Raw genomic sequence first — 12,027 nt, 5'->3', positions numbered from 1 at the left:
AACGCCATCCTAAATACGGAGGTGTACCGACTTTAAGTGAAACACACTGGGTATGTTACCAACCATGTCTATCAATGCATTACTGTATTGTGTTGATACACACACCACAATCACAATTTTATCACATAAGGAAAACAGTTAAACTAAAAAAAGAAAAGTAAATGACTTCACTTAAAACATTTGTTTGTTACTAATAATATTCACAATAAAGGACACATGTAGAACTGATAAGAACTCGATAAGGATTTTAATTTTAATTATTACTAATACTAAACGTCCTTTTGCAGTTTCAACCCAAGCTTTAGAACAGTATGAACACCCTGTATACATTTTTTATTAGTTCTTGTACTTTTACTTCAGTGAAAAAATTACTCAAATGGATGTTTTTAATTAGGTACCTAAAATAAAAAATAACTACTACTAATGAAAAGACCTGACATATTGGCATTATGAAGAGGCTACGTTAAGTCAAGATAATCAAAATTTAATTTCATTTTCTTAAGTACCTACATATATTAAGAACATTATGTGAAAATTTCAAAACAATCTTAAAAATAGTTTTAAAGATATCCTATAATAGCTGTAGGGCCCTTTTACTATTCATAGGGAGCGGAAAAATCAGTATGGAGCATATACAGCTCGAGAAGGTTAAATAATACGTAGACAACAAATTGACGATCATAGGCCATCATTTTGCAAATTTTGAAAAAAATTATTAAACAATATTTCTTATTTGCATTGCTTTCAGATAAACCACTAAATACTAATGTCCACCTCCACAAAGTACTTTTGTAAGAGACTGGTCTACAATCGAGCTGATGACTTGATCCAAAAATAATATATTTTTAATTTTCGTGAAAGTTACTTAAAATATACTGTAAGAACTTACTAGGTATTATGTATTAAATAAAAAACAGTTCAAAATATAAAAATGTCATTTTTTCACACCTCTGACACGTAACCCCTTAAACTGTGTAAACTTTCAAATATATTTTATTCTTGTTCTCAATGCCACCTCTGATAAAGATCATCTCACAATCTACCATGATATAATCTTAAAATGTAGGATAATAGGGCGCATCTATAAAGATTATCTGCTTTAAACATGTTTTTGCACAATAAAACAGTTTGTAGATCCAATATGAATATCAAATGTAAAATATGAAATGAAATTTGAAAGTAGATCTACAAAAATAGAACGGGAACTGAATTGCTGCCATGGTTTCACAAATACTGAACATACATTACTGTATCGAATTTTGTGAAAATGTCACTATAGGTGTTCTGGCTGAGCAACAAATTAATTTAAAATCAATTACATGGCATGCTTGGCATGGGGTACAAATTTTGAAGAACTGTCAACTTTCGTAATGTCAACTTAATTTGTTGTTACTAAGGCTACAGATATTGTTGTTTGCTATTCATATTTGGCTATTCCAAAAATCCCTTCATTTCAACGTCTGACAACATAGCACAATATTCAGAATGACAAAGAAAATTTGAGTTTATGACTCAGGCAGAGCTGCCCGAGATTGAGAAATAGATTCGGTTAGAAGGAATAAGACGTAGGTGCGGCGTTTAGGGATAGGGCTATCTTAAGCTTTCCCTTGCCGTATCTATTGCGTTTCAAACACAAATTTATTTGTGTTGGTCTGTAAACACTTTAATAAAATAACAACATTTTAGTAATGACAACAAATAACGAGCGTTCAAATAAAAACGTGGTCAAGTTGGTTCTGAAAATTTGGACGTAGGGCGTAGCGTATAGCAAATGAACTTAAACGTCATCTGTCAAAGCGCTATATCGCCGCTATCAATTTGAATATTTTCGTTTTAAAAAGCGTTTAAAATGGTGTTTTCTCAAGAACAAAAAGTGTTTATCATAGAGTCCTACTTTAGAAATGGACGCAAGATTGATGGAATATGGAAGTATTCTATTGAGGAATGTTTCATAGAATTTCAAAATCAATTTCCCGGCGTTGTTGAGTACAAAATTTTTCAAAGTGCAGTTCAGCGTTGTGTTAATGTTTTTCGTGAAACGGGCAGTGTAACAAGAAAAGAAGGAAGCGGCCGACCTAAAAAGCGGACTGAAGAATTAAAAGAAAATGTCCAACAAATAATGGAAAATGCGCCAAGAACTTCTGTACGTGTTTTATCACAAATGGTGGGAGTATCAGTCGGTACCTGCCACACAGTGTTAAAAAAAGATTTGCGTTTGTTCTCCTATCGTTTAACTTGTCAGCAAGAACTTCATGAAGTTGATTTTCCGCGACGGGCTGTATTTTGTGAATGGTTTTTAAACAACTACGGTGAACTTCATAATATCACCTTTTTTTCTGATGAAGCCTGGTTTCATTTAAGTGGTTACGTAAACTCACAGAATATGAGAATGTGGTCTTCTGAAAAACCAGATAACTTTTTTGTCGAGGGCCCTCTACACGCTCAAAAAATTGGAGTTTGGTGTGCTCTCAATCGAAGGAGGATTTATGGACCTATTTTTTTTAATGGTACTCTTACTGCGCAAAGGTATAGAGAAGAAATTATCGCTCCTTTTGTTAACCAGCTGGAAGAAAACGAAATTACAAACTTTTACTTTCAACAAGATGGCGCAAGGGCACATACGGCAGGCGAGACGATGAATATGTTGAGGGAAGTTTTCCAAAATCGACTAATAAGTCTCAATGCTGAACATGAATTTCCACCGAGGTCATGTGATATTACGCCGTGTGATTTCTTTTTGTGGCCTTACCTTAAAAACACTATTTTTGAACTGCCTATTCCTGATTTAAACCATCTGCAGGCTCGACTTATAGACAAGATTCGTGAAATTAACAATACCCCGAGCATCTTAGAAAATGTCTTTAATTCTTTGAGGAACAGGTGTGAAAAGTGCTTGGAACAAGGAGGGGGACACTTTCAGCAGCTGCTTTAATTTATTGTTATAACAAGGAGGGGGACACTTTCCGCAGCTCCTTTAATTGTTTGTTATTGTTATCACGATTATTCTTTAAAATAAAGTTATATAGTCATTAACGTTATTGAAACTGACAGCTGCTATACAGCTCGTTGAGAAATGAGGTTAAGTTGGTCGCTATAAGCTACTCCCTACGTCCAATGTGTCAGAGCCAACTTCGACCACGTTTTTATTTGAACGCTGGTTATAATTGGGATATAAGTTATTGGTCCCATACATGTTCTAAAAAGGTATTATTGTGAAAAAATTAATCAACTAAATCCTTGCAATAAAAGGATCACTGAAGGATTATTTCTATTAAACTATTTTTGCCTAACTAAAAATTCACACAAAAAAGCTGGTAAATCCTTTTTTTAATATCAAAACCTGTTTTTTTTTTAAGTTAATGTTTGACAGTGTAAATTTGTTTGTTTTTGTCCGTTTCTGCTACTTTATGATTATTACTTTTAACATTTGTTGGAATAAAATAGGAAAACTGTCACAAAATTCAGTGAGTTTTGGCCAAAATTTCAGAAAAGGAAAATAATATCATTAAAGGAAAACAAGAGATGATTATTTTTAATTGGTGAAAGATGAAGAAATCTGGATCTTTACTGGCCACATTGCTACAGAATACAACTGCAAAAATAGCTCTTATGGTCTTACCATTTTCGGTATTGTAGGATACGGCTTGCCAGAATTGAGTGTTATAGGAAAATATTGATGGGAAAAGAAATAAATTTTTCAGTCCGTAATACATTTATTTTTAAATGCATATAATATAGCGGCTACCATGTGGTAGCCATAAATTCTCCTAGTGCATAAGTTGGGGCTTAATTACGTTGTGTACAGTTTGTAATAATCAGTCAATACAACACGCGTTACAATAACACATTTATTATTATTAACTATTACCATTACTCAATAAGTTGTTGCGTCATAATTAAAACATTACAATTTTAATTTTATTATGACAAATTAATTCTTAAAAATGCATATGAACAACCAAAACGCCAACTGAATATTATTTTTTAAAAATTTCAGTAAATGTTCAAAAACATTTTCGTTTTGGCAAAGGTTGAAAATGAATATCAGCGTAATATTATCGGAATTTATTATACCTGTAACCGCAACTGTGAATAAGCATGTCAGATGTAGTTGTATGAATATCCTGAAAAAAACCTATGGACACAGGAATAAAACTAATAATTTTTTATTTTAATGCATGGTGGTAATAGTTTAAATAACTAGATGGATTTCACAGGGTCTAACGACACTTAGAGATTGGACGGAGCACGCTCCTTAGTTTCCTTAGCTTAAGTTTAGTTGTTTGTAATAACGTAGAAAAAAGTAGGCTATACATGTCATATTGTAACATTTGTCAACAAATATACAGTCCACTTTAAGGTCAATTTATTTACCACAAAACCAAACAGAGATGTTTTAAAATCTTATGAGCTTTGACCTTCATATGCGCAGAAACATAATTCCGACCGTCGCCTAAATTATTCTACGTCCTAAAAACATTACACCTATTATTCACAGTCTCGCTCGAGCTCTAGCGTAAACAAGCCTTTGATCCGATTACAAATATCATAATAAAATGCCCTATTCTTTATTATTTTAATTTAAACAATAAAAATATATATAACGAACGTTCGCCAGTTGACTTTATTGATGCCCGAGCGCCTTAGTTCATTTCTAGTTGTAATGAGGCACGTGTTCTAATTCTGAGTCAATGTTTTCACAACGTGCTTATTAGAAGAATTATGGGGATACGCCACGCCTTTCGCGCATTTCGCGGCTCATGAGATATTAAAAGATCTCTATAGTGTACGATAATTCAATAAACAGACATTTAAAAAAAAATGTTTGATAAATTTGGAACGAATACACTGAAGATGAATTTTCAAGACAAAACGTCTGAATCTGGTTCAGGCTGAGGCAGTACAGTATTGGGGGTCACGAAGCCTTGCAAAAAATATAATAAAATTTCTAGGGTCGTATTTAAAAAATGAAGTTGATGATGGTCCTGGAGAGACAAAACATTACATATAAAAATTGATTATGCCATTTGATAGAGGGCAAAAAGTGGTCATGAGAAAGTGTTCTTCTTTTTTCAATATCACCTCAAACAAGGCTGAAATAAAACAAAAAAGATTTCCAAAATTTCGTTTTTTTTTTTTTCAAATATTTCGAAAACTAATCATGTTAGCCTTGATTTTTTAGAGGCATAATGTTGGTCCCCTGATTATGCAACTTTGCCCCCACTTAAGCTGATTTGTATCTCTTACCATTTTCGAGATCCCTGTAGTGAGAAGCGAATTTGAAACAGCCTGTATTTATATAAAATTACTATAAAAGAATTTTAAATTTCAAAGTACAAAATTGTCTTAAAATGATATCAATATTTTAAAATGGTTAGAAAATCCATAAATATTACGTAGTTAGAAAATTTTTGATGACCAACCCTGATTGACGAGTGATAAATGTCAGAAGTATGAACAGGTAAAAGAGCTCCAACAAAAAATAATGAATTTTTATATCAAATGAGCAGATATCAGTTTGATTCATATGTTAAACATATTCTAATTTAATGCAGATTACAATTATTTAAAAATGAAGCAATTTTTATGGTACTGAAAAAATAACTATATTTCAACAAGATTAGAAGATCTCAATTAGAGCATAGGGCCTTTCGATTTGGCAAAAATACCTTTCTTTCTCCGCCACTTGTCTATACTATTTCCCTAAGTGTCCCTTTATTTTTTTTCATTAATTTTATATGCCAATATAAAGGTAGAATAATAAAAACATTTAGTATTTATTGGATGATTTATTTTTTATGACAAGCTTTATCTTTAATTACATAAGCTGTTTGCATCTTGCAAAAATTAAATGCAAATTATTTTACAAAATATACATATAAGTCTAATATCTATTTAATACTTGTTATACAGAGTTCTAAAGGTGCAGTTTGTAGTTGTTTTTCTTACAACTGATTATTTTGTCCATTAAAGAACAGGCACATTCAAGGCACTATTTTAAAACTGTAATTATGCATACCTAAGTACTGTAATTAAATCCTACATGTTTTCAAAAATTTATTTTCTCTTGCAGTGTCTTAAATTTAAATTTTTGAAAACATTTTTATGAGTACAATACTGAAAAACAAATATTTACATATTTACAACAATATGTATTACAATATAATATTTAGCTTAAGGCATTTTTTCCTAAAAAATAGAAGCTATGGAATGAAAATCTATTAATAAATTATTAAACTAGACAATTCACAGATATTTATAAAGATGAAAGTATAAAAAAATCAATACTAAAGTAAAATTAATAATTAAAATGTAAAAAAACTCAGGAACAATAATACAATAAATACAAAAAAAAAACAAATCCTATGTACACATTTACTCTGAATTACAGAATTACTAAATTTAAATAAAAATAATTTTAAAAATTCTAACAAGTTATATTAATAAAAACAAATCAAAATATTAAATAATATCACACTATTAATTAAACTTATTCGTTTGTGTCACTAGGTGTTTTAGCATCACGAGATCATTCTCCACATATCACTTCATTTAAGTTCATTTAAAGTTTCTTTTATAAAATAGGTTTGGGGTTCTCAAGTAATAATATGTACATGCTCTTATAGTATGTACATACTATAAAAACTATTGTTTTAAAGTCAATATAGTGCAAAATTACAATTTTAAAGTTCATAAATTTGTGTCTAGAATTTATAATGAAAACTATTTTAGTTCTTATTCAATTTCCTTTAAAATTGTTCCAGCAAACCCAATAAAAATATTTCAGCCTTCATGTGATTCTTGCGTAGATAGCAAATATTAAGATATCAGCAGATATACAAAATATTTTGAAAGTTAGCTGACAGTTAAATAAAAAAAATATAACTAAAACTAAAATTGCACAAAAAAGTAAAAAAAAAAAATTAGACTGCCATAAAACCACAAAATATTTTGTATGTACTATGTCTAAGAAGATATTTATTTAAAGTAATTATAGTTCTACAGAACCCCAATAATTTGATTATATTACACTGGCCCTCAAACAAGAACTGTAAGCACGTCTGCACTTGCACTGGTGTTCTGTTGCGAAGTTCTTTGTTTATTTATATTAATAATATTTTTGCTAAAGTCTTTGTGTCCTGAAGAGTCATCAAATGCAGCTGTATTTTTTCGTACATCTGGATTTTGAGCTTTATAAAGCATTATTTGGCTGCTTCGGTGTGCAGTACTGAGGCCATCTCCTAATTTGATATTTTCACTAATTTTAACACCTTCATTTAATTTAAGAGTGTTATTGTCAGTAGCACTGGTACCAGGTAAAACTAACATCGTTTTCCTCGAACCAGGGCAGTCTACCTCTGATATCATCTCCAACATTTCACTAGAACCTTCATGTGGAATCATAGTTGATAGTGGTCGAACTACACTTACCCTAGGCATATCTAGTCCACATGCTCCTGCAGAATTTATACTAGCCAAGCTTCCTACATCATCTTTTAAGGGATTAGCGTATCTTCTAAGGTTTTCCTCATTTTGTAAATTGTTGGACTTTTCATCCTCATGATTTCTATGGCAAGAATCAGTAGATGGTGATAAGTTTACTCCACTAAGACCAAGATTTCTTCTTCGCTGCCTGATATAGAGGAGAGCAGCAAATGCAGCTGCACATAGGCCTATGATTATAAAGCATACTAATGCTATCAAATATTTATTGTTTTGCTGCTCTTCAGATATTAAGGCTGTTTCGACTTTGACTTCTACAATAGATGTAAGAGCCAAAAGTGATGTTTGTTTCCTTGAAATTGCTTCTCCTACAACACGGATTCCATCTAAAACCCAGCGATTTCCAGACTGGAATAAAAAAAAATCGTGAAACATAGTGAATTTGTAAAAATTATTAGGAGTAGCTTTATTGAAACTATAACTTACCAGAGTGACTTCTATTGTGTCATTATAATTGGTTTTTAGATCACAAAGGAGAACGAGTTCATCTTGTAATCCCACTACAGCTTGTTGATTGGCAAGTAACCTTCTGAGGTCTCCACAAAGGCCTTCAACTGTTATACCATGAGGTAGCTTGACCCTGTCAAGCAAGAGTGTCAATCTGGCACAAGTATTACTTAGAATAGCTTGATTTGGCCAGCAGGTACTTGGCGTTGGCAAAGAAGGTGGTTTAACTCTTCTACCACTTTCCAAATCTCTACATTCTCCATAAGGTAAACAAGGAGGTGAAAGGCAAGTTTCTGAAGAAGAGGGTACACAAACTTGAGATAGTGTACACATGGCATTTTGTTGATTTGATGTTCGACAATTTCCAAGCCCGCACCATATTTTTGTACATTTTACTATGCCATTGTTACACATACATGTATTACATTCATGTTGCCAAGTAACATTACTCTCTAAGGTATGGCCATTCCAACTGCAACTTCCAGGAGATGGTAAATAGGTTAAATCGTCAACTAAAAAGAAAAAATTATTAACATTTAACGTTTCTAACAGTAAATATAATGAACTTACTATTGCACCTTTTTCCTTTTCTGCCAGGTGGACAAATGCATTTAAAATCTCCAATATCATCTATACATGTCCCCCCATAACCACAAGGATTTGACGCACATTCATTTACATTAATTCTACAGTCTGGTCCAGTAAAACCTAAAGCACATTCACAAAGAAACCAATTTACTCCATCGATACATTTTCCCCCATTGTAGCAAGGTTGGGGACTACAGTCATTTACATCATCTTGACAATGATTTCCTTCAAAACCATCACGACATATGCATTGGTAATAATCACCTGTATTCACACAAGTACCACCATTGAGACAAGGGTTTGATCGACAAGCTGTTTGCTTTGCTATATGGCAAGTTGTACCTGAAGCAAAATAAAATGTTATATTTTATTACGTATTTAATAAAATTAAAATTTACCTTCCCAATCTGGAGGACATCTACAAATAAACGTATTTCCTAAATCCTGACAAGTGCCTCCATTTTTACAAGTAGTATGATCGCAATGGCTATCTTTTAATGAACAAGTTTTTCCCTTCCAACCATTCTTGCATTCACATTCAAAATCTGCTACTCCATCAATGCAAGTACCATTATTTCGACATGGATTTGGTGAACAATCATCAGTATCTATTACAATAGCTATTAGAAAGTGGTTTCATTAAAGATTATAATAATAACTTACTTATACTACATAAAGCACCTTCCCATCCTTCAATACAAATGCATTGAAAAGCATTGACCTTGTCAACACATGTGCCCCCATTTTCGCATGGATTTACTTTACAGTCATTGATATCTACAAGAACGAAATACTTGATTATGAAAAAATTAACATGTGTTTGTGAGTATTAAATAAATCTAAATTTGTTTAATACTCAAATTCTGATTTTCATTATGTTTGTCAAAAATTACTCGAAAATAATATTATTTATGGTTATTTAAAATGATTATGTAGTAACCAAGAAATTAATAAATTATTATATACATCTATGGTCTGAACAAAAAATTTTGTATGTATGTAAACTCACATCATCGCTACATAATTTAGAGTAAATACTTAAAGTATAAACAATTTTTTAAAATGATTTTTTTCGTAATCATTAGTAAGTACTTGACATTGTAGTACTGAATGGCAATGTGGCGTAAATTAGAGCCTTTTTTAATTCAGTATAAATACAGTTTGTATGATATTTGTTGAGATAGAACTCCAAGAAGACCGCTGCGTCAGTTAACCATATTCGACACCCGAGGTAGAAAGACATTGGCGGTGTGGCGTTCACTGTAGCAGCTTCAAGTGCATACTGTTTTGCAGTTATGAAGGCGTGTTTCTTGGTAAGTATATCATCCTGTGCATTTTCAGTGCAATTTCTTATTAAAATAAATCAATGGAGGTGAAAAATAAAAGACTAATTATTTTAAAATAACGCGGAAAGTTTTAAGGTACACCCCTGCTGTGGAAATTTGTTACAGAACATTATTGGTTTATTCTTTTCTTGGAATTCTATCTTAACAAATATCGTACGGACTGTATGTAGGTATTTTATATTATTTCTGGCGTAACAAGAATGACAGTCATTAGAAAAAACAATGGCTGTATAAAACTGCTAATAAATAACATAATTTTTGTTTAAAAATGAATATATCAGTGAGTTTCTTTTCAAGTCATCCTAACAAATTTATTTGTATACAATTTGCCCACGATAAGTGAAAATTTACTGACATTTTCATTATTACACAAAAATTATGTATTAGTAATTTTATAAAGATAGTCAATTTTTCAATGATTGTCATTTTTCTCCCTAATGATGGCGTAATAGCGAAAACTAGTGGGAAGGAAAAAATAAATGTTTATATTGAATTGAAAAGAATTCTAATTTACCCCATTACACTTAGTAAGTATTGTTCAAAGTACGTTACAATTAACTTTTTATCCCAAAGAACTATTATAATATAATAGCAAGAAATTAGAGAAAAAACGTAATGCATTATTTCTTACTTTCATGACAATAATTTCCCGTGTATCCAGGCTGACATTGGCATTTGTATCCGATTCCTGGTTGGTTAATACAATGACCATGTTCACCACATAAACTTGGTGCAGATGTTCTGCTACCACCAACAGAAACAATAACGCAGCTGTCAATATCTGAAAAAAATAATGTTAAATGTTTTTATCTGATCACTTCAATTACTTTTGAACTCAATTAGTTTAAATAATTACTAGGCAATTTCATGTTTAGAATTTAACAAATAATAATTGGATATAAATTGATTTATAGTATTTTTAGTAGTTTAGTAGTTTAGTAAATAGGGACGAGTTTATTTGTAGTAGAAATAGTACTGGTTATATTGTTCCGAGACCCTTCAGGTTTGACTGCACCAGTGCACCTATACAGGTTTATCAATTTACGCTTCTATACTAGAGCGTATGAGTGCAATCCAAGTAGGTATATAATATACTTGAACATGTGTACTGATGTAGATAAAAAGTTTCCAACCTAAAACGTTTAAGATACAAATAAAGTTCAATTTTTTAAAGGATCATATGCAGTTTCAGTTGGAAATATTTTATAGTCCACTGCTGTGCTTGTGTGGGCAATCTGACAGGTCAACCAGAGCATGTGTAGTAGTTCGATTAAGGATTTTAATTTTTAATGAAGATCACTCTAGAATCAAGAATAATTGGTTTTAAACTTTAAAGTTTATGGATAATTTTATAGTGGCATCGCTGAAAAATTTTGGAAAATCTCAAATATCTCATTAAACTCTTTAGTTCATATGATACCTACAGAATAAAAAATATATACATTCACATAATTTATCGTACCTAATCCATTATGTTCCATTTATCTACAGTAAACAAATTTTCATGGTTTGGAAATTAATCATAAAATAAAACGGAGAAACTGAGACGTTCAATACAATGCATTTTAAATAACATTTCAGTTTTAAAAAATGCGGCGCTCCATGATTATTCGTGATACAAAAATGTAAGATGCACCTGTTAAGTACCTACTTTATAGAAAATCAATGTACCCAAATATAAAGAAAAAAGAACTAAAGCAAAATCGACATGCTCCAATGTTTTTTTGACAAAGTTAATCATTGTACATTGGCTTTTGTTATATTTTTAGGTACAGGGTGATTCACTATATTTTGAACCCCCTTTAACTTTTGTTTTAAGAGTTATAAAAAAATGTGAAATACAAAAGTTGTACGATTTTTTATGAAATGTTCGAATATGATAGTAGAAAAACAAATGAAGTTCAAACAAAATGGCCGCGGATGTTAACTTTGTTAATTTAAATGGAACACCCTGTATATTTTTACACATTTGGATAGAACGTTCCCTGTCGAGCACAGTCATATATGGTTTGTTGGGTCCATCTCTAACAATAAGCGAGATAATATTAAAATATGAAAAGAACGTTTTTTATTAAGAAAATAAAATATTTTGTAATTGTTGGACGTTTTTCGGGCATTTCTGCCTTTTTTCCAATTACGTAAG

The 12,027-nt window shown here is 31.3% G+C and overlaps 1 protein-coding gene across 2 annotated transcripts in view; it reads right to left on the bottom strand.

Moving 5' to 3' along the window:
• Positions 1-6,934: 6,934 nt before the first annotated feature.
• The window catches only part of LOC108909321 (protein jagged-1b), a 297,128-nt gene continuing 292,035 nt past the window's right edge, over positions 6,935-12,027 (bottom strand). The window contains exons 12-18 of one of the 2 annotated variants that reach the window (XM_018713635.1): positions 10,516-10,665; positions 9,202-9,315; positions 8,937-9,146; positions 8,521-8,880; positions 7,930-8,462; positions 7,432-7,851; positions 7,295-7,381 (exon numbers count right to left, since the gene is read on the bottom strand). In XM_018713635.1, coding sequence (XP_018569151.1) covers positions 7,379-7,381; positions 7,432-7,851; positions 7,930-8,462; positions 8,521-8,880; positions 8,937-9,146; positions 9,202-9,315; positions 10,516-10,665 — 1,790 coding nt within the window. In that variant the 3' untranslated portion in view covers positions 7,295-7,378. Of the gene's footprint in view, positions 7,852-7,929; positions 8,463-8,520; positions 8,881-8,936; positions 9,147-9,201; positions 9,316-10,515; positions 10,666-12,027 lie in introns of both variants that reach the window. The other variant, XM_018713634.1, reaches the window with a different exon arrangement.

Source organism: Anoplophora glabripennis, unplaced genomic scaffold (genome assembly GCF_000390285.2).
Source record: "Anoplophora glabripennis isolate ALB-LARVAE unplaced genomic scaffold, Agla_2.0 scaffold234, whole genome shotgun sequence".
Taxonomy (NCBI): domain Eukaryota; kingdom Metazoa; phylum Arthropoda; class Insecta; order Coleoptera; family Cerambycidae; genus Anoplophora; species Anoplophora glabripennis.
This window is presented reverse-complemented; position numbering and strand designations above follow the sequence as displayed.